Source organism: Gekko japonicus, unplaced genomic scaffold, assembly GCF_001447785.1.
Source record: "Gekko japonicus isolate JY-2015 unplaced genomic scaffold, Gekko_japonicus_V1.1 scaffold103, whole genome shotgun sequence".
Classification (NCBI taxonomy): domain Eukaryota; kingdom Metazoa; phylum Chordata; class Lepidosauria; order Squamata; family Gekkonidae; genus Gekko; species Gekko japonicus.
Genome location: NW_015160210.1, coordinates 1,297,887 through 1,319,823, shown reverse-complemented (window position 1 = coordinate 1,319,823; position 21,937 = coordinate 1,297,887). Strand labels below are relative to the sequence as shown.

Genomic DNA, 21,937 nt, shown 5'->3' with positions numbered 1-21,937 from the left:
ACAGCCCATTGTCATTTCTTAAGCGGGAACTTTGCTTTTGTGTTTCTCGTTATGTTTCCCTTCTTCCGCTTCTTGCCAGGCTGGGCGGGAAGAACCTGGGGTCCTCCTCAGGAGGGGTGGCTCAGTGGTGAAGGCCGCATGGTTCCTATGCCAACGCACACATTCTGTGCCGGCGCACATTTTGTAAAGCTAGCCCCGAGGGCCTCTGCTCATTCCCGCTTCGGAGAAGTTGGGCAACTCTCTGCCGCTGCCCTGTTTCCCTTTCTTCCCTTCTCAGGGATTCTCTAAAAGACGTTTATTCTGTTTCCATTTAGCAGGACGCTTCTCTTTCTCGTTTCCAAACTGGGGAGCTGGCCATTAAATGGGTCTAATCTGGAAATTGGTGGGGAGGAGGGGAAATCTGTTGCACAGCCTGGATTGGAGGAGGGAAGTTGGTTCCTGTGTTGCCCTGCGGTAGAACAGCTTGATTCAAGTTCAGTAACATGTTAAGACGTACGCTTTCAAGAGTCAAAGCTACTAGCCACGGTGACTGAGGGGAACCTCCACATTTAGAGGCACTGATCGTTTGAATCCCAGAGCCAGGAGGCAACATCAGGGGAAGGCTTCAGCCTTGTTGCTGGCCCTCCAGAGGAACTGGTTGGCCACCGTGTGAGAGACGGGATGCTGGACTAGATGGACCCTCACTGGTCTGATCCAGCAGGGCTCTTCTGATTTTCTTATTAGGGGAAGGCCTTGGACAAGGGGGACCCAATAGATGTTGTTTGCCTTGACTTCCAGAAAGCTTTTGATAGTTCCTCATCAAAGGCTCCTAAGTAAGCTCAGTAGTCATGGGATAAAAGGACCCTTGTGGATCAAAAACTGGCTAATTAATAGGAAACAGAGAGGGAGTATAAATGGGCAATTTTCTCAGTGGAGGGTGGTAAGCAGTGCGATACCACAGCGATCAGTACTCGGTCCGATGCTTTTTAACTTGTTCATTAATGATTTGGGGTTGGGAGTAAGCAGTGAAGTGGCTAAATTTGCGGATGACACTTAATTGTTCAGGGTAGTGAGAATCAGGGAGGATTGTGAGGCACTCCAAAGGGATCTGTAGAGGATGGGTGAGTGGGCGGCAAATGGTGTTCCATGTGGCGAAGTGCGAAGTGATGCACATTGGGGCCAAAAATCACAACTATAAATACACATTGATGGGGTCTGAACTGGCAGAGACTGTCCAAGAGAGAGATCTTGAAGTTGTAGTAGATAACTCACAGAAAATGTTGTGACAGTGTATGACTGCAATAAAAAAGGCCAACACTATGCTGGGGATTATTAGGAAGGGAATTGAAAACAAATCCACCAGTATCATCATGTCCCTGTATAAATTGATGGCGTGACCTCATTTGGAATACTGTGTACAGTTCTGGTCACCACACCTCAGAAAGTATATTATAGCATTGGAAAAAGTGCAGAAAAGGGCAACTAGAATGATAAAAGGGTTGGAACACTTTCCTTATGAAGAAAGGTTAAAGCACTTGGGGCTCCTTAGCCTGGAGAAACAACGACTGAGGGGTGACATGATCGAGGTTTACAAGATTTTTCATGGGATAGAGCAGGTTGAGGAAGAAGTCCTTTTCTCCCTTTTTCACAATACAAGAACTTGTGGGCACTCAGTGAAATTGCTGAGCAATCGGGTTAGAACAGGTAAAAGGAAGTACTTCACCCAAAGAGTGATGAACATATGGAATTCACTGCCACAGGAGGTGGCAGCGGCTACTAGCATGGACGGCTTCAAGAGGGAATTGGCGAAACATGGAACAGAAGTCCATCAGTAGCTATTAGCCACAAGGTATAGATAGGAACTCTCAGTCTGGGGCAAGTGATGCTCTGTATTCTTAGTGCTTGGGGGTGGGCAGCAGTGTGAGGGCTTCTAGTGTCCTGGCCCCACTGCTGGACTTCCTGATAGCACCTGGTATTTTTGGCTACTGTGTGACAGAGTGTTGGACTGGATGGGCCATTGGCCTGATCCAACATTGACTTCTCTAATCTTCCCTATGCCCTGTTGTTGGCCCCTCCAGAGGAACTGGTTGGCCATTCTGTGAGACGGGATGCTGGACTAGGTTGACCCTCACTGGTCTGATCCAGCAGGGCTCTTCTGAGGTTCTTATCAGGGGAAGGCCTTGGCCTCTCTGCCCTGTTGTTGGCCCTCCAGAAGAACTGGTTGGCTGCTGTGTGAGACGGGATGCTAGACTAGATAGGCCTTCACTGGTCTCATCCAGCAGGGCTCATCAAGGGAAGGAACCGGTTGGCTACTCTGTGAGACAGGTTGCTGGGTTAGATGGACTGTTGGTCTAATCCAGCAGGGCTCTTCTTACGTTCTTAAATTTTCCTTCCATCAAATATGAAGGGAGGGTCTGTGTCACCCGCCTCAGCTGGGCTTTCTGTCAATCGAGGGGGGCGGGGGTCACATTGAGGTCTGCGTCTTGGCTTCGTCGCTTCCCCAAGTTAGACCAACTCATCCAACTTTATAACTCTTTCCGCAGGTGAAATGCACTTTGCCGTCCCTGCATACGTCCGGGGAGTGAATTTGGAGCCGCCGTGTATCGAGACCTCGGGCTAAGTCATCTGCTCCGCCGGCACCTGGAAGGAAGCTGGATCTGTAACTTTTTCCTGGTTCTCCCAAAGGCCTGCAACCTCTTGCCCCTACTCCAGGGGTAAGGGGGGGGGGGGACGTTTCAGAAGAGTGGAGCCTTTTACCCGTCGGGAAAGGCAGCCGCGTTTGCTTTTTCCCGGCCTGGGGAAGCTTAGGTTCAGGATTTCCTCTGTGTATTACTTCCCCCTTGGAGACTGTTTTGGTAGGATCGACAATGCCATGAACGAGAGCGGCGCTTCTTGCTCCCCAGCCGAACACACCGTGCACCGTGGAGTTCGGTAGAGGAGGCCGAGGCAGCCTGTGACCTTGCCATGGCTGGGAGCGGTTACACGGACCTGCGAGAGAAGCTGAAATCAATGATGCCTTACCGGGACAACTACAAGAGCGGCGGCCAGCGGGACCCCGCCGAGCCCCCCTACGGAGCCACCGGCGGCACCGCCAAGCGCAAGTACCGCAAGGACTCTGACTCGGAGCCCAGCGACGGCGAGGAGCGCCAGCGGGAAGAGGAGGAGGCCCAGAAAGTGAAGAGCGGCATCCGGCAGTTCCGCCTCTTCAGCCCTGAGGAGTGCGCCAAGATCGAGGCCCGCATCGACGAGGTGGTCTCCCGGGCCGAGAAGGGGCTTTACAAGGAGCACACGGTGGACAGGGCCCCTCTCCGGAACAAGTACTTCTTCGGGGAGGGCTACACGTACGGGTCGCAGCTGCAGCGGCGGGGGCCCGGCCAGGAGCGGCTGTACCCCCGGGGGGAGGTGGACGTCATTCCCGAGTGGGTCCACGACCTCGTCATCCGGCGGCTGGTGGAGCACCAGGTCATCCCCGAGGGCTTTGTGAACAGCGCGGTGATCAACGACTACCAGCCGGGGGGCTGCATCGTCTCCCACGTGGACCCCATCCACATCTTCGAGCGGCCTATCGTCTCCGTGTCCTTCTTCAGCGACTCGGCCCTCTGCTTCGGCTGCAAGTTCCAGTTCAAGCCCATCCGGGTCTCCGAGCCCGTCTTCTTCCTGCCCGTGAGGAGAGGGAGCGTCACCGTACTCAGGTAACCGAACGGGCGGGTAGCCAGCCTCTGCAGTTCTGGCAATTTCTGGGTGTTTCAAGAGGAACAGGCGGGTTGTGCGATCCCCTCTGAGCCATAGATGTATGATTCTTGGTAGTCTTTGCAGCTAGATTCACATCCCGTTTGGTGTCGTGGTTAAGTGTGTGGACTCTAATCTGGGAGAAACGGGTTTGATTCCCCACTCCTTGCAGCTGCTGGATGACCTTGGGCAAGCCATAGTTCTGACAAGAGCTGTTCTTGAAAGAGCAGTTCTTGAAAGAGCTCTCTCAGCCTCACCTACCTCACAGGGTGTCCGTTGTGGGGAAGGGAAGGGAAAGGAGTTCGTAAGCCGCTCTGAGACTCCGAGTGAAGGGAGGGGTATAAATCCAATCTCTTCTTCTCCAGTATCACTTTAGAGACCAGCAAGCTTTTTGCAGTACAATCTTTCAAGAGTTTGAGCTCCCTTCATCCACGTTAGTATTTATCCTCAGCCTCCCAAATAGGGTTGACCTGTGCATTGAGTTTGGAGATCTTTTAGGAACTGAGTGATTTCACAGTTCACTCAGCCTTATGCGGCTACAGGAGTACCTCCGGCTGACCAGTGCCGCTGTTATCGCAAACAGAATTCTGGGAGCTCCTGGAGTGCCTCGGAACCTAATCCAGGCACCTCCACTAGGAGACACGTAATTACTGACAGCTTTCCCTCAAAAGACAGTGCCAGCCTTCTGTGCCGTTTCGGTGGGGTCTAGAGTCCCTTCTAGACTTCGTTCCAACACGAGCCAAGCCCGGGCAAGACGCAGGCGCCTCAGAATCCTCCGCCACGCTCATGGGTTTCCCGGCCGATTACGTTTCATGTAGGAAGGCTTCCCTGGGGGCAGGAAGTTTCAAAACCAGAGAAGTGGGGTTGAAACAGCCTGTAAGCGAGAACAGTAAGTGTAAAGTTCAGCTTGCGGTGAACAAAAGTTCTGCATGTTTCAAGGACAGGAACTCCGTGTAACTTTTACGAGCCCCACGGGTTCCTCATAACGTGAACAGCTGCCCTGGAACCAAATAAATGTGCCGCTTTGGCACATATATATTAATAATTGGTTAAATATATGAAAGCAGTAGCAGCCTGTGTAGGGTTAAATCTATTCTCAAAGCCTTCAACTGTTCAGGTTTTTTTACTCCACTGCTTGGCGTGTGACGTTCCTTTCACAAACTGGGCAGCGGGTGGTTTGTTTTCCTGTTTTTGACTTGCTTTGCCCACGTGCAGCACTGTTTGCAGTAATGGTGAAGAGCGGCAGACTCTAATTTGGGGAACCAGGCTTGATTCCCCAGTCCTCCACATGCAGCCAGCTGGGTGACCCTGAGTCAGTCACAGTTCTCTCAGAGCTGTTCTCTCGAGAGCAGTTCTCTCAGAGCTCTCTCAGCCCCACCTACCCTCACAGGGTGTCTGTTGTGGGGAGGGGAAGGGATGCAGATTGTAAGGCGGGGTATAAAATCGAACTCTTCTTCTTTTGGAACACATTTTTTTTAAAGCCCTCTCTGGTAATGCCTTAGGGCGGAATATTCCATGAAGAGTCGCTTTCTTCTTGGCACACTAAGTAATTTAGAAAGACCTCTCCAAGGTAGCTCCCATTAGCAGCAAGGCTAACGCTGGTGTTCTGGAATGCAAAGTACTACGGTTTTCTGGAAGCCCCTCCTTCCCTCCCCTCCCTCCCAGTTTCAGGGCATCTGTTTCCTCCTCCCCTCCGGAACCGGAAGTATAAAGGCACACCCACATTGCTGGTGGCCACTCGTGTTTCTGGGCCAGCGTCCTTTTCCAGGAACCGGGTGCGAAAGGGCACGCCGTGTTGAACTCAGGATAAGCTTATGACCAGTCCGTATTTATAGTCTCGTAAGCCAAAATCCTGTCCTCTGCGAGGATGAGTCAAACGTGTCCCCAGCGGTGCAGCGTTGCCGTGGCAAAGGGGAGGGCAAGCGGCTTGTCTTTTTTTCGGTTGGCGGAGCAGACGGACTCCGCTAGTTGGAAGGGCCGTCTGCGGGTAACGTGATCCCCGACTTGGATTTGTAAGGCGATCGCCACGCCAGCCCGGGAGGGCATCTCTCTGTCTCTCTTGTCTCTCTCTTGGGGTAGGTGCAGCTGTGCAGCAGCGTGCAGACGCATGAATAATAAAGCATAGTTAGAACTAAAACGTAACCACTGAAGTTCCTTCTTCGCATTAACTAAATGCTCCCACAGAAATGAGGGTGTTGAGAGAACAGTGAAGCTCCCCTTCACTGGCAGCTTTCAAGAAGAGGCTGGACGAATATTTGTCAGGGATGCTCTAGGCTGATCCTGCATTGGGCAGGGGGCTGGACTAGATGGTCTCTATGGACCCTTCCCACTCTATGATTCTAACTCCCCGGAAGCCGCTGCCCTCAAAACAAAATCCTGCCCTGACGCCTTTTGGCTGCAAAGTGGGTTGAGTCCAGCTGATAAGGGAAAACTGTAGCTGCCCGAAACCCGTGCGTGTGTGTTTGCCTTACAGAAATAACGTTGCTCCCATCATGCAGCGGTGCGTCTGAGCCATGGCAGGCAGAGCTTAGCTGGCACGGGGCCCGTTCTGTGGCGCAGGGTCACGTCTGCCTCGTAAGGTGGACAGCCGATAACCAGGCTCCAATCGCTTCCCCTGCTCCGAGTCCCCCGCCTTTCCTGGTACAGTTGACGGTAGCGATAGGACGTCACCGGTTATGGAGAGGGAGACTTGCCCGTTTAATGTGGGCACATCTACAGGGATGGGATAACAGATGTGCGTCTAAACCAGCCCTGCTTGATTCACGTGCAGGAGCGCTTTTGAGCACCGTTCCCTCTAAGCTGAGTTAGTGTGAGCTAGCTCACAGTTTTTAATCCTCCAGCTCACAGATTTTTGTCTTAGCTTAGGAAGGAGGGCTCCAGAGCAGTGTTCCCTCTAAGCTGAGTTAGTTTGAGCCAGCTCACAGTTTTTTAGCCTCTGGCTCACACATTTTTGTCTTAGCTCAGGAAGGAGGGCTCCAGAGCAGTGTTCCCTCTAAGCTGAGTTAGTTTGAGCCAGCTCACAGTTTTTTAGCCTCTGGCTCACACATTTTTGTCTTAGCTCAGGAAGGAGGGCTCCAGAGCAGTGTTCCCTCTAAGCTGAGTTAGTTTGAGCCAGCTCACAGTTTTTTAGCCTCTGGCTCACACATTTTTGTCTTAGCTCAGGAAGGAGGGCTCCAGAGCAGTGTTCCCTCTAAGCTGAGTTAGTTTGAGCCAGCTCACAGTTTTTTAGCCTCTGGCTCACACATTTTTGTCTTAGCTCAGGAAGGAGGGCTCCAGAGCAGTGTTCCCTCTAAGCTGAGTTAGTTTGAGCCAGCTCACAGTTTTTTAGCCTCTGGCTCACACATTTTTGTCTTAGCTCAGGAAGGAGGGCTCCAGAGCAGTGTTCCCTCTAAGCTGAGTTAGTTTGAGCCAGCTCACAGTTTTTTAGCCTCTGGCTCACACATTTTTGTCTTAGCTCAGGAAGGAGGGCTCCAGAGCAGTGTTCCCTCTAAGCTGAGTTAGTTTGAGCCAGCTCACAGTTTTTTAGCCTCTGGCTCACACATTTTTGTCTTAGCTCAGGAAGGAGGGCTCCAGAGCAGTGTTCCCTCTAAGCTGAGTTAGTTTGAGCCAGCTCACAGTTTTTTAGCCTCTGGCTCACACATTTTTGTCTTAGCTCAGGAAGGAGGGCTCCAGAGCAGTGTTCCCTCTAAGCTGAGTTAGTTTGAGCCAGCTCACAGTTTTTTAGCCTCTGGCTCACACATTTTTGTCTTAGCTCAGGAAGGAGGGCTCCAGAGCAGTGTTCCCTCTAAGCTGAGTTAGTTTGAGCCAGCTCACAGTTTTTTAGCCTCTGGCTCACACATTTTTGTCTTAGCTCAGGAAGGAGGGCTCCAGAGCAGTGTTCCCTCTAAGCTGAGTTAGTTTGAGCCAGCTCACAGTTTTTTAGCCTCTGGCTCACACATTTTTGTCTTAGCTCAGGAAGGAGGGCTCCAGAGCAGTGGTCCCTCTGAGTTAGTGTGAGCCAGCTCACAGTTCTTTAGCCTCCGGCTCACAGATTTTCGTCTCAGCTCAGGAAGGAGGGCTCCAGAGCAGACTGATTGATGCAGCAGCCAAATCACTTGCTCACGACTTTAATGCCAGTCGCTCACAAAATAGAATTTTTGCTGACAAGACTCCACAGCTTAGAGGGGAGCATTGCTTTAGAGGCCAACAGGATTTCCAGGGCATGAGCTTTTGAGAATCAAATCTCCCTTGAGCAGGTAACTGACAAAGAGGGGCTTTGCCTCTCGGAAGCTCCTACCCGGAAAATCTCACTGGGCTCCCAGTTGCTGCTGGACCCAAATTGAGCTGTTCTGCCGCAGATCAGAAGGAGCTTCCCAGCTGCTGGCGGCGTAGCAGCTGCGTAGCGGCATACAGGGCCTCCGTGGTCCCGGCACACTTGACCTAAGGTGGGCCTTCCAAACGCATGGATGGTGAAACTCGAACCCAGGTCAGGGAGGGGGAGTGGTAGTGGCAGAAAGAGCAGTCAAGGCACAGCTGACCAATGGCGACCCCACAGGGTTTTCGAGGCAAGGGATGTTCAGAGGTGGTTTTGCCATCGCCTGCCTCTGCGTAGCCACCCTGGACTTCCTCGGTGGCCTCCCATTGAAGGACTAACCAGGACTGATCCTGCTTAGCTTCGACTGGGCCAGCCTGGGCCATCCAGGTCAGAGTAAGAGGGGGGGGGGGCGTAGGGAGGTCTAAATACAGCTCCCGTTGTGGGGGCTGGAGGGGAAAGACGGCCCGGAATAGCCGTGGCATGTCACTTACGGCCCTGCGGTACACCTCATACTGCTGGGTCAGTGATTCTTGTGTTCTGCAGAAGCCGGCAGGGTCGTCTTGCTTATAACACTGCTGCAGAGAAGACTGACGGCTTCCTGGTTTCGGGAACGCTTGATCCCCGCGCCACTCTCGCTATTGTTTGGAGGGACCGTTTTCATGCTTCGGTGTGGCTTCTGAACCTGTGGTCTGTGTATTTTCCAGCCAAACAAGAGACAAGAGTGACCTTTGGGGCTTTAAGGAATTTGTTTTGCTTTCGGTCCTCACCCCGCTGCGGCATCCCAGCAAGCTCGGAGCTCTGGAGAATTTCGAAGGCCGTGAGCGTGTTAGTGGACTGTTCCGTAACCAGTTTGGTGTTGGGCGGTTTCAGACAGTTCGGTTCCCGAGGTGAACGTTCAGAGTTCACCCTTCCTGGGAATGGTCTGTTCCCAGAAGGAAATGGACAATACGTTAGGTACGGGTGCCTAGATGGAGGCTCGCCTTACTGTGTCACTCCAAAGACTAGAAGTAGTAGTACTCTATTTTTGTTGTTGTTATTATTAAGAATACATTTGAACATTCTGGAAGCCCACAAGCTCTATTTATTTGTATCTCACAATTCAGTCAGGAATCTGCTTTGTGGGGCAGCTAACCACGTTTTAAAGCAATTAAAACAGATTACAAAGAAGAAGAAGAGAAAAAGAGAAGAGATTGGATTTATACCCCACCCTTCACTCTGAGTCTCAGAGCAGCTTACTCTCTCCTTTCCCTTCCCCTCCCCACAACAGACACCCTTGGGAGGTAGGTGGGGCTGAGAGAGCTCTGAGAGAACTGGTCTTGAGAGAACTTGTAACTGACCCAAAGTCACTCCAGCAGCTGCATGTGGAGGAGTGGGGAATCAAACCCGTTTCTCCCAGATTAGAGTCCACACTCCTAACCACTACACCAAACAAAGCATAAAAGACATTTTAAACCCTAAACAGCTGAATAAAAAGAGAGAAGAGTTGGTTTTCTACCCTGCCCTTCACTACTCAAAGGAGTCTCAGAGCAGCTTATGGTCACCTTCCCTTCCTCTCCCCACAACAGACACCCTGTGAGGCAGGTGGGGCTGAGAGAGTTGTGAGAGAGCTGCGACTGTCCCAAGGTCACCCAGCTGGCTGCATGTGGAGGAGGAGTGGGGAATCAAACCCGATTCTCCCAGATTAGAGTCCACCACTCTTAACCACGACACCAAACTGGCACTACAAGCCGGAACTTGCAGTGGTTAGTGGGTCAGGCTCGGATCTGGGAGACTCAAGTTCGGGACCCCCCCCCCCAACTCTGCCATGGAAGTTCACACTCTCTGAACCGCAGCCACCTCACCAGGTTGTTGTAAAGGGTTGAAAAAAAGAGGAGAGGAAAGCAACGTAAGCTTGCTTTGGGTCTCTGCTGGAGAGCACGGGAGGGTATAAATGAAGGAAATAAATAAAACGGTACAGCAAGAATGACTGAAATTATTACCTAGCAGTTAAGTAGTGGGGGAACGAAACAAAAACAACCTGTGTTCTCTATTACACCCCAGAACTACTTGGAGAATAAAGGGGCCTTTTTACCCAGGGACAGAACTCTGGTGGACTCGACGCTACATAAGAACATAAGAGAAGCCAATGTTGGATCAGGCCAATGGCCCATCCAGTCCAGCACTCTGTGTCACACAGTGGCCAAAAATACCAGGTGCCATCAGGAGGTCCAGCAGTGGGGCCAGGACACTAGAAGCCCTCCCACTGTTCCCGCCCCCCTCCCAAGCACCAAGAATGCAGAGCATCACTTGCCCCAGACCGAGAGTTCCTATCTATACCTTGTGGCTAACAGCCACGGATGGACCTCTGCTCCATACGTTTATCCAGTTCCCTCTTGAAGCTGTCCATGCTTGTAGCCGCCCCCACCTCCAGGTGTTCATCACTCTTTGGGTGAAGAAGGACTTCCTTTTATCCGTTCTAACCCGACTGCTCAGCAATTTCATGGAGTGCCCACAAGGAGTTCTTGTATTGTGAGAAAGGGAGAAAAGTACCTCTTTCTATACCTGCTCTATCCCATGCATAATCTTGTAAACCTCAATCATGTCACCCCTCAGCCATCGTCTCTCCAAGCCAAAGAGCCCCAAGCGCTTTAACCTTTCTTCACAGGGAAAGTGTTCCAGCCCTTTTATCATTCTAGTTGCCCTTTTCTGCACTTTTCCCAAAGCTATACTATCCCATCTGAGGTGTGGTGACTAGAACTGCACACAGTGCTCCAAATGAGGTTGCACCATCGATTTATACAGGGGCATTATGATACTGACCGATCTGTTTTCAATTCCCTTCCTAATGATCCTTCCAAAGGACGGACATTCCAAGCAAGCTGCAACAGTGGAATAAACCTTCTGGAATGAACTGCTGTCGTGCCGTGTTTCTCTAGAGATCTAGGAAATCCATCGGCGTTCTCTAACCCCCCACGCACACCCCAATGCTGCTGTATCTCTTCGCAAGCTTCATTAGCAAAGCATTCAGGATGGCCTGGAGTTCTGGGCACCGAGCCACAGCTATAAACCCTGGAGCCTCGTTTGCCCTAAAAATCTCAACTGTTTCAGTTGCCACGCCAGGCCCAGGGAAGGGTGATCCTGCGAGGATTCTGGGAATCTCTTCTCCCGGCGTGTGCCAAACCCGCGCGTCCAACGATACCAAACTCCCACAACAAGCCGCAGTGGTTAAACGGGGTTTCATTAATAGGGGAGAGTCGAGTTGCTGCTGTTTGATCTTGCCAGTGCTGCCTTGTAAACGTCCGCGTCGGTATTTCTTTTTCTTTCTGCTCACTGAAGAAGGTGTCGTCGAGTCACGACTGACTCATGGCGATGGCTTCCACAGGGTGTTCCCGGCATTAGATGAACAGAGGCAGTGTCATGGTTCAGCGCGCGGACTCTAATCTGGGAGAACCGGGTTTGATTCCCCACTCCTCCACTTGCAGCTGCTGGGTGACCTTGGGCAAGCCATAGTTCTGACGAGAGCTGTCCTTGAAAGAGCTCTCTCTGCCCCACCTAACCTCACAGGGTGTCTGTTAGTGGGGAGGGAAAGGAAAAGGAGTTTGTAAGCCGCTCTGAGACTCCAAGTGAAGGGCGCGGTGTAAATCCAATCTCCTCCTCTTCTTCTTCTTCTTAAGAAACAGTGCAGAAATCACCTGGCCCTAACCTGGATGAGCCAGACTAGCCTGACCTCATCAGATCTCAGAAGCTAAGCAGGGTCGGCCCTGGTTAGTACTTGGATGGGAGGCCACCCAGGAAGTCCAAGGTTGCTATGCAGGGGCAGGCAACGGCAAACTACCTCCGAATGTCTCTTTTCGAGAAAATCCTACGGGGTCCCCATAAGTCAGCTGCGACTGGATGCCACTTGACACACAGAGATTACCCAAATGTTAGAATGTAGAGAGCCAGTGTGGTTTGGTGGTTAGTGTCGGACTAGGATTTGGAAGAAGCAGGTTGGAATGCCCACCCTGCCACGGAAGCTTGCCAGGTGACTTTGGGCCTGTCGCGCACTCTCGGCCTAACCTACCTCACCGGGTTGTTGTGTGGATTAAATCAAAGGGAATGATTTAAGCCACCTCAGGTTCCCATTGGGGAGAAAGGTGGGGAATAAATTGTGCCTCCGTTTGGTGTAGTGGTTAGAAGCGCAGACTCTAATCTGGGAGAACCAAGTTTGATTCCCCACTCCTCCACATGCAGCTGCTGGTGTGACCTTGGGTCAGTCACAAGTTCTCTCAGGGCTGTTATCTCGAGAGCAGTCCTCGAGACAGCTCCTTCAGCCCCACCTCCCTCACGGGGGGTCTGTTGTGGGGAGGGGAAGGGAAAGGAGACTGTAAGCCGCTCTGAGTGAAGAGCAGGGTATAAATCCAATCTCCTTCCTCCTCCTCTTCTTCTTCTGTTCCGTCAGGTTCCTTCTGACTCATGGCAGCCTGATGAATCACTGCCCTCCAAGACATCCTGTTGTTAACAAACCTGGCTCAGGCCTTACAAACTGAACACCGTGGCGTCTTTTATAGAGTCACTCCATCTCAAAACAAATGGAATTAAACCAACTTTATGTTGAGAGTTCCAAGTTGTGTTCCCCCCATGCCGACGCTGTTTCTTGATGAGAACGTGCCCGTTCGGAGCGTTCCACACCCAGCCCCCAAGCACTTGAGACGGGGGCGTAAGCTCCGGTGGCGTACGTCCTCTGAGCTGAACACTTCAGTCCTGCGCTGCTCTTCCAGTGGTTGAGGGCTTTGCTTTACCCCCAAGGGACTCCACGTGGCAGAGGTGGTGGTGACGCGGAGCGATCGCCTTTTGGGAACCGTCGGGGACCAGTAACTGTAGCTGTGTTGTACATTCAGTGGCACAGCCAGATTTGAGACCAGGTGCTTTTGGAGGGTATGAGCTTTCGAGATTAAAAGTTTTCTTTGTCATACTCCTTGCATCTTCTGACTAATTTATAAAGGCTGAGGGAGTCTATGTTCCTAGTCATCACTGATAAAGGGAGCGTTGGCTCTCGAAAGGAAAAGGCTGAAAGAGCTGGGTCTGTTTAGCCTGGGTAAGAGAAGGCTTAGAGGGGACACGATTGCAGTCTTCAAGTATCTGAAGGACTGTCATGTAGAAGATGGAGCGGATCTCTTCTCTCTTGCTCCGGATTGCAAGGCTAGATCTAATGGGTGGGAATTACAAGGGAGTCGATACCGGCTAAATATCAGGAGAAGCTTCCTAACGCGGTTGAGCAGTGGAACAGTCTGCCTTGGGAGGTGGTTAGATGCTCCTTCGCTGGACGTTTTCAAGCGGAGACTGAACGACCATCTTTTGGGTATGTTGTAGGGCTCTCTTTCGGCTATGCACCTGCAGAGTGCAGGGGGTTGGACTGGATGACCTGCAAGGTCCCTTCCAACTCTAACGTTCTATGATTCTATGAGAGCTCATACCCCAAAGAATCTGCTTGGTCTCCGAGGCGCTAACTGGACTCGAATCTAGCCCATTAAGAAGAAAGTGGGTCACATCTGGCTTATAGATGCTGTCATGAATCAGGGCGAGTTACAATGTCAAGACCGATTTCTGCAGAGGGAACGCACACAGGAAGTTTATTTTTGGGTGGTAGCCGTGTTTGTCTGCAGGAGAAGGGCAAGATTGGAGTCCGGCAGCCCGTTAGAGATCAACAAGTTTTTTGGGGTATGAGGCTTCAAGAGTCATAGAATCCTAGAGTTGGAAGGGGCCATAGAGACCGTCTAGTCCAACCCCCTGCCCAATGCAGGACCAGCCTAGAGCATCCCTGACAAATATTCGTCCAGCCTCTTCTTGAAAGCTGCCAGTGAAGGGGAGCTACCTCCAGAGGCAGCTGATTCCACCGTTGAGCCACTCTGACTGTGAAAAAGGTTTTTCCTAATATCCAGCCGGTACCTTTCTGCATGTAATTTAAACCCGTTGCTTCGGGTCCTCTCCTCTGCTGCCAACTGGAACAGCTCCTGGCCCTCCTCCAAATGACAGTCTCTCAAATATTTAAAGAGAGCAATCACGTCCCCCCCCCAAATCTCCTCTTCTCCAAACTGGACATTCCCAGGGCCCTCATCCTCTCCTCATAGAGCTCAGTCCCCAGACCCCTGATCATTCTTGTCGCTCTCTTCTGCACTCTCTCGATTTTGCCCACGTCCTTTTTGAAGCGAGGCCTCCAGAACTGCACACGTTACTCCAGCTGCGGCCGGACCGAGGCAGTATACAGAGGGGCTACGACCTCCTGCTATTCCGATGCCATGGCCCTTTCGATACAACCCAAGACTGGATTTGCCTTTTTTGCCACCGCATCACACTGACTGCTCATATTTAGTTTAGTCAAAGCTCTTGTCTCGAGATATATTCGATGGAATTCTAGGAGCTGGAAGAGCAATGGCCTTTTGGGGAAAAAAAGAATAAGTTGGCTGGTTCTGAGATCCCTCTTGACTCACGGTTTCTTGTCTCTCTCCCCCCAGTGGCTACGCAGCTGATGAAATCACGCACTGCATTCGACCACAAGACATCAAGGAGAGGAGAGCGGTCATCATCCTTAGGAAGTAAGCTCCGAAATCCAGCCAGGGATGTAGACGGGAGCCCGTGTCTCCAAGAAGAGGAATAGCTTTGCGTTCTTGATCGCTGCCTGTGTTAAACCGGGGCTGATTATCGCAAAGCGATTTCCCTTTTCTAAGGCAAAACCATGTAGCGTTTTTGGAGCGGAGGCGCGTACAGTGAGCCCGGCAGTTTCCTGCCATTGAAAGTTTTGTAATTTAGAATTTTTCGTGGGGGGGGGGGTTTTGCATAGTTTTACTTTAGCCAAACTGATTCTTAATGTCTTGGAGGAACCCCTCTTTGCAAAGAGCTGAAAGGAAATACTATTCACGACCTACTCAAGAGTTATCTCTGCAGTGCTCTGTGGTTGGCTTGGAAGAAATGGGGATTGCCTTTCCTTTCTGCTGGCAGTCAAAAAAGAAGGGGAGCCAGTGTACAAGGATCGGAACAGAGCACAAAGCACAAAAACCCCTGACTAGAGATCACCAGTATATGAAATGTGTAATAATAATTCAGTTATGCAAAAATATATAATTATATAACAATATTGGCCAAGGTGTAACCAAGATACAGAAAGAGGAAGAAGAAGAACGGAAAGAAGAATAAAGTCCCAAGTATTTTACTGTGTCGCACTCCAGTAGCGTTGTAATATCATAGTCCAATTTGACGTGTAATTCGTCATGGAGTGGACATTTCAGAAGTTCCATAAGCCATAAAAGGCCATGAGGCGTAGTCCGGATGCTGGCTGCCGCGTTTTGAGTTGTTCTTATTCCAAAACATTGGGCTATAATGGGACTCAATCTCAGTAGACGGCACATACAATTATTTATTTAATTATTTAATTATTTATTAATCAGACTTATACCCCGCCCTCCCCCGAAGGGCCCAGGGCCAGTATAATCAGTCAAGAAGGATTGTGGGAATAAGAACAACTCAAAACGCGGCAGCCAGCATCCGGACTCCAGCCTCATGGCCTTTTATGGCTTATGGAACTTCTGAAATGTCCACTCCATGACGAACTGCACGTCAAATTGGACTATGATATTACAACGCTACTGGAGTCAGACACAGTAAAATACTTGGGACTTTATTCTTCTTTCCGTTCTTCTTCTTCCTCTTTCTGTATCTTGGTTACACCTTGGCCAATATTGTTATATAATTATATATTTTTGTATTACTGAATTATTATTACACATTTCATATATTGGTTATCTCTAGTCAGTGGTTTTTGTGCTTTCCTTTCTGCTGATCTAAAACTCCCTCCATAATGACTTGAAGCAAGTTAAAGCCACGGAAGAGGTCCTGAGTTTAGTCCCTGGCATCTCCAGGGCCAGCCGCAGGAGAGCTTTGAAAAGACAGGTGGTGGGGTGGGAAAGGTGTCTTGCCCAGTGGTCCTCAGGCACGCGGCGTGGTGGGCTTTTGTCTCCTCCAGATTGGAACTCCAGTACCAGCCTCTTGAGGCCGTACTGCTGCCCTTCTTGCCAAGAGACGTTTGGCTGGGACAGTGGCAAATTTCCCTTGGTTTTAAAAACAAAAACCGCGGCTTTCTGTCCTCGCACACCACTGTGGGTTCTCTTGAGACTTGGAGTTCTCCTTCCAACTCTGCCCTGGCACAAGTTTTGTCGTCATTCCCTCTGCACCACAACCTCCCTGTTCTGGTTCTGCCATGATTTCCGAGCAAAAAAATTGTGGTGTGTTTTTTTTTGCGGGAGCACCATAGCCCAGTTGGTTTGTAAGAACATAAGAGAAGCCATGTTAGATCAGGCCAGTGGCCCACTCCGTCCAGCACTCTGTCACACAGGGGATCTCGTGGTGATGGTACAGTCGTGTGTTCCTCTGCTTGATCTCCATGCAACAGCAGGGGAAGGCCTCGGCCTCTCTGCCCTGTTGTTGGCCCTCCAGAGGAACTGGTTGGCCCCTGTGTGAGGCAGGATGCTGGACTAGATGGACCCTCACTGGTCTGACCCAGCAGGGCTCTTCTTATAAGGGAAAGGCCTCGGCCTCTCTGCCCTGTTGTTAGCCCTCCAGAAAAACTGGTTGGTCCCTGTGTGAGACAGGAGGCTGGACTAGATGGACCCTCACTGGTCTGATTCAGCAGGGCTCTTCTGAGGTTCTTCTCAGGGGAAGGCCTCGGCCTCTCTGCCCTCTTGTTGGCCCTCCGGAGGAACTGGTTGGCCACCGTGTGTGGCGGGAGGCTGAACTAGATGGGCCCTCACTGGTCTGACCCAGCAGGTGTCTTCTGATGTTCTCATCTTAAAAATTAACTGCCCATCCACTCGGCAAGAAATTTCCCTGGACCCGACACACGGAGCATTATTCAGACAGCCTAATCCCCTTCCGTCTCTCTCCGTCTCGTGCTTTCAGAACCAGACTCGACGCTCCCCGGCTGGAGACGCGATCGTTGAGCAGCTCTGTGCTGACGCCCGGCTATGCCTCGGACCGCCTGTCAGGAAGCAACAGGGACCCCGCCCTGAAACCAAAGAGGTCCCACCGCAAAGCAGACCCGGACGCTGCTCACCGGTAAGAGCATCCGGGCAGAGGGAGAGCTGCTTTGGGAGTTTGTGAGTCAGAATGAGCCAGGCACGGTTTTTTGGTTAGCAGCTCTTGACAGTTTCTGGGGGGGAGGTTAGCCATGCAGGAAAAAAGGTAGATGCGAGTCCGCAAGCACCTTAGAGGCCAATAAGATTTTGGGGGTAAAGCTGATACCTGAGGAAAGGAGCGCCGATTCTTGAAAGGCTTTACCCAGATAACCTTGTTGGTCTGTTAAGGCACTACCAGACTCGCATCTAGCTCAGCTCTTGACAGATTTTGTTGATGTGAGCCATACTTCCAGCTAGAGAGATTCGGAGAGGGGGTGTGGGTCAGTGGTAAAGCATCTGCTTGCCATGCAGTAGGTCCCAAGTTCAATCCCCTGCAGCATCTCCAGTCTTTTTTTAAAAAAAAACAGTTAGTAGGTGATGCAAAAGAGGGGCTGTGGCTCAGTGGAAGAGCCTCTGTTACGCATGCATAAGGCCCCAGTTTCAATCCCCGGTATCTCCAGTTAAAAAAGACCAGGCAGGAGGTGATGGGAGAGACCTCCATCTGAGACCCTGGAGAGCTGTAAAGAGGGGCTGTGGCTCAGTAGGAGAGCCTCTGCTTGGCATGCAGAAGGCCCCTGGTTCAATCTAGGGATGTGCAAAAAAAAAAAATTCGGTAAAATTCGGATTCGGGTTTATTGGACCCGAATTTTTTCGGGAAACCCGAAAAAACCCGAATATCTATACCGGTAAAGCATAGATATCCGAAAATTTTCGGGAATCCCGAAAAATTCGGGTCCATTGTAACCAATGGGGCCATTGAAGTCAATGGCAAAAATCCTCTTGAAACTTTGCGGGGGGCTGGGGGGGAGGGGGTTTGGGGTAGAGGCTCCAAACTTGGAGGGTGCTCACTGGAACCTCTTCCCAACATGCCCACCAAGTTTCAAGGCGATTGGACAAGGGGGTACAATTCTATGGCCCCCCAAACAGGTTGCCCCCAGATCAGCCTTCTGCAGTTTATTCCCGGTTTGCCGCCGAAATTCGGCGGCAATTCGGCAACATTGTATCATATGGCCCTTGGAGTTGGAGGCTCCAAACTTGGAGGGTGGTTACTAGAACCTCTCCCCAACACACCCTCCAAGTTTCATGAAGATTGGACCAGGGGGTCCAATTCTATGGGCCCCCAAACAGGTTGCCCCCATCCCATTGTTCTCTATGGTGGGAAAAAATGTAATTTTTTTCCCACCATAGAGAACAATGGAGGGATGGGGGCAAACTGTTTGGGGGAGTGTGCTGCGTGTTGCAATTTCAAACTGTACATTGCCAGACCAGCCAGCCACACTGCAGCAGAACCATACAAGTGCCCCCCCACCTGCGCTACCAAACTGGGTGCCCAAAACCCCAAAACTACAACTTAGCTCAAACCAAAGAATCTCTCTACAGTAGCAGCAGCACTAGCATGTGCATTGTGCCAGACAGGCCCAGCAGAAGAAACAACCAGAGCAATCTGCCACCTGTGCCAGGCCAGCCAGGTTGCCAATTGCCAGTCAGTGCCCCAAAACCAGAACTAGGTCAAACCAGAGAATCTTTCAAGACAGCAGCAGCAGCCACTAGCCCACTACAGGGAGCAAGTGCATGCCAGCCAGGCCCCAGCAGCAGAAGAACCAGAGCAATCTGCCACCTGTGCCAGGCCAGCCAGGTTGCCAATTGCCAGTCAGTGCCCCAAAACCAGAACTAGGTCAAACCAGAGAATCTCTCCAGACAGCAGCAGCAGCCACTACAGACTGAGGGAGCAAGTGCATGCCAGCCAGCCAGGCCCAGCAGCAGAAGAACCAGAGCAATCTGCCACCTGTGCCAGGCCAGCCAGGTTGCCATGCCAGTCAGTGCCCCAAAACCAGAACTAGGTCAAACCAGAGAATCTCTCCAGACTGCACTGGAGCGGCAGCACACAGGCTGAGGGAGCATGTATGTGCATCGCCAATGCCAATGCCAGCCAGCCAGGCCCAGCAGCAGAACCAGTCCACCACAAGTGTGCCAATGTGCCAGTGCCCAAAAAACCCCAAAAGCAAAACAATCTCTCCCCTCTGCAGTGGCAGCGGCCTACATAGGGGAGCATGTTTGCTAATCGCAGCCATGCCCAGCTGCAGAACCAGAGCAATCTCAACTTCCCCCCATCAACCTCTGTGCCCAGCAATGCAGGAGATTCACACAGAGACGTCTCCCTTACAACCCCAGAGGCCCAGAGGCCCCTCCTCCATGACCAGAAGCGCTATTTGCCTAGCCTGCTTTGGAAATCCAAAGGTGGGCTGCCGAGAGGCTGAAAAGGAGTTGGGAACTTGGGAGTCGGGCTTGGTCCCCTGTTCAGGGCAGGGGACAGCAGCAGAACCTGTGCACTGCACGCCCCTCCCCCAACCACACCCAGCCCGCCTGCTCCATGGCCAGGAGAGACTGTAAGGAGAGATGACTACTAGTCCGCTCCGCTTTGGAAATCCAAAGGTGGCCACTGGCCACAGGCTAAAAAAGGATTGTTACCATTGACCAACCCCCCACTCTCAACAATTTGCCCAAAACCTCCTGCATTGCTGGGAACGGGGCGGGGAGACCCACAAGCCAGCCGCTGTGTGGCTCGGGATGTTTTTGCCTGCCTGCCCCTGCCCGGTGGGGGTGGAGCTATCTTACTTCCTTGCTGCCACCTTCCTAGAGGTAGCATACGTGGGACCCCTCTGGATGATTCCCCAACCTGGGAATCATCCTATCTCAATCTTTGGGCACCACCTGGAGAGTTGGCAGCCACTCTAATTTGGGGGCATCTGGGTTCCTCTGGCCTCCCTTTGCCTCTCTTCAGGTGCGCTGAGTGGGGATTCGCACGCACACCCCTAGTGATTGCTCACGTCACTTGCACAGGCCCTGCCTGCCCCCCCCTTCATTTATACTGCAGAAATCCTCAGGTTTGGACTGAGTCCAGTAAGTTGGGTGACTGGCACAGAGGTTGTTGGGGGGAAGTTGAGATTGCTCTGGTTCTGCAGCTGGGCATGGCTGCCATTAGCAAACATGCTCCCCTATGTAGGCCGCTGCCACTGCAGAGGGGAGAGATTGTTTTGCTTTTGGGGTTTTTTGGGCACTGGCACATTGGCACACTTGTGGTGGACTGGTTCTGCTGCTGGGCCTGGCTGGCTGGCATTGGCATTGGCGATGCACATACATGCTCCCTCAGCCTGTGTGCTGCCGCTCCAGTGCAGTCTGGAGAGATTCTCTGGTTTGACCTAGTTCTGGTTTTGGGGCACTGACTGGCATGGCAACCTGGCTGGCCTGGCACAGGTGGCAGATTGCTCTTGTTCTTCTGTTGCAATGCTGGGGCCTGGCTGGCATGCACTTGCTTGCTCCCTCAGTCTGTGGGCTGCTGCTGCTGTCTGCAGAAATTCTCTGGTTTGCACCAAGTTGGTCTGGGCACTGATTGGTTGCACCTTGGCACAGGTTGTGGGGGGGGCAGATTGCTCTGGTCCTGCTGCTGGGCCTGTCTGTCTGGCATTGGTAATGCACAGACATGCTACCTCAGTGCTGCTGCTGTAGAGAGATTCTTTGGTTTGAGCCAAGTTGTGTTGGTTTTGGGGTTTTGGGCACCCAGTTTGGCGGCACAGGTTGTGGGGGGGCACTTGTATGGTTCTTCTCTGCTGCAGTGTGGCTGGGGCTGGCTGGTCTGGCAAAAGTTTGCAAACATGCTGTCCGAAACAGTTTGCCCCCATCCCTCCATTGATCTCTATGGTGGGGAAAAACGTAATTTTTTTCCCACCATAGAGAACAATGGGATGGGGGCAACCTGTTTGGGGGCCCATAGAATTGGACCCCCTGGTCCAATCTTCATGAAACTTGGTGGGTATGTAGGGGAGAGGTTCTAGTAACCACCCTCCAAGTTTGGAGCTTACCCACTCCAAGGTCCATAGGATACAATGTTGCCGAATTGCCGCCGAATTTCGGCGGCAAACCGCGAATAAACTGCAGCAAGCTGATCTGGGGGCAACCTGTTTGGGGGCCCATAAAATTGTACCCCCTGGTCCAATCGTCTTGAAACTTGGTGGGTATGTTGGGGAGAGGTTCCAGTAAGCACGCTCCAAGTTTGGAGCCTCTACCCCAAACCCCCTCCCCCCCAGCCCCCCGCAAAGTTCCAAGAGGATTTTTGCCATTGACTTCAATGGCCCCATTGGTTATAATGGACCCGAATTTTTCGGGAATTTTTTTCGGGATTCGGACAAGCTCATAAATTGCTAATTCGGGATCCCAAAAGCCGAAAAAAGCCGAAAATCGTTATTTTCGGCTTTTTTTTTCGGTTCGGGATCCCGAAATGCACATCCCTAGTTCAATCCCCGGCAGCATCTCCAGTTACAAGGACCAGGCAGTAGGTGATGGGAAAGACCTCCGCCTGAGACCGTGGAGAGCTGTAAAGAGGGGCCGTGGCTCAGTAGGAGAGCCTCTGCTTGGCATGCAGAAGGCCCCTGGTTCAATCCCCGGCAGCATCTCCAGTTACAAGGACCAGGCAGTAGGTGATGGGAAAGACCTCCACCTGAGACCCTGGCGAGCTGTAAAGAGGGGCTGTGGCTCAGTAGGAGAGCCTCTGCTTGGCATGCAGAAGGCCCCTGGTTCAATCCCCGGCAGCATCTCCAGTTACAAGGACCAGGCAGTAGTTGATGGGAAAGACCTCCGCCTGAGACCGTGGAGAGCTGTAAAGAGGGGTTGTGGCTCAGTGGAAGAGCCTCTGCTTGGCATGGCCCCGGCATGTCCGTATGCAGTGGAACAGGACAGCTAGGAAAGGGTTAGAAATGTGGGGTGGTGGGGGTCGTCTGGTCCCCTGCTCACCTGCCCGTCCTTTCTCTCCCCC

General features: G+C 51.9%; 1 protein-coding gene across 1 annotated transcript in view; it reads left to right on the top strand.

The window, feature by feature from the left end:
* Positions 1–2,527: 2,527 nt before the first annotated feature.
* ALKBH5 (alkB homolog 5, RNA demethylase) overlaps positions 2,528–21,937 on the top strand; it is a 19,722-nt gene continuing 312 nt past the window's right edge. The window contains exons 1-3 of the mRNA XM_015409353.1: positions 2,528–3,671; positions 14,476–14,556; positions 16,913–17,068. Coding sequence (XP_015264839.1) covers positions 2,944–3,671; positions 14,476–14,556; positions 16,913–17,068 — 965 coding nt within the window. The 5' untranslated portion in view covers positions 2,528–2,943. The remainder of the gene's footprint in view (positions 3,672–14,475; positions 14,557–16,912; positions 17,069–21,937) is intronic.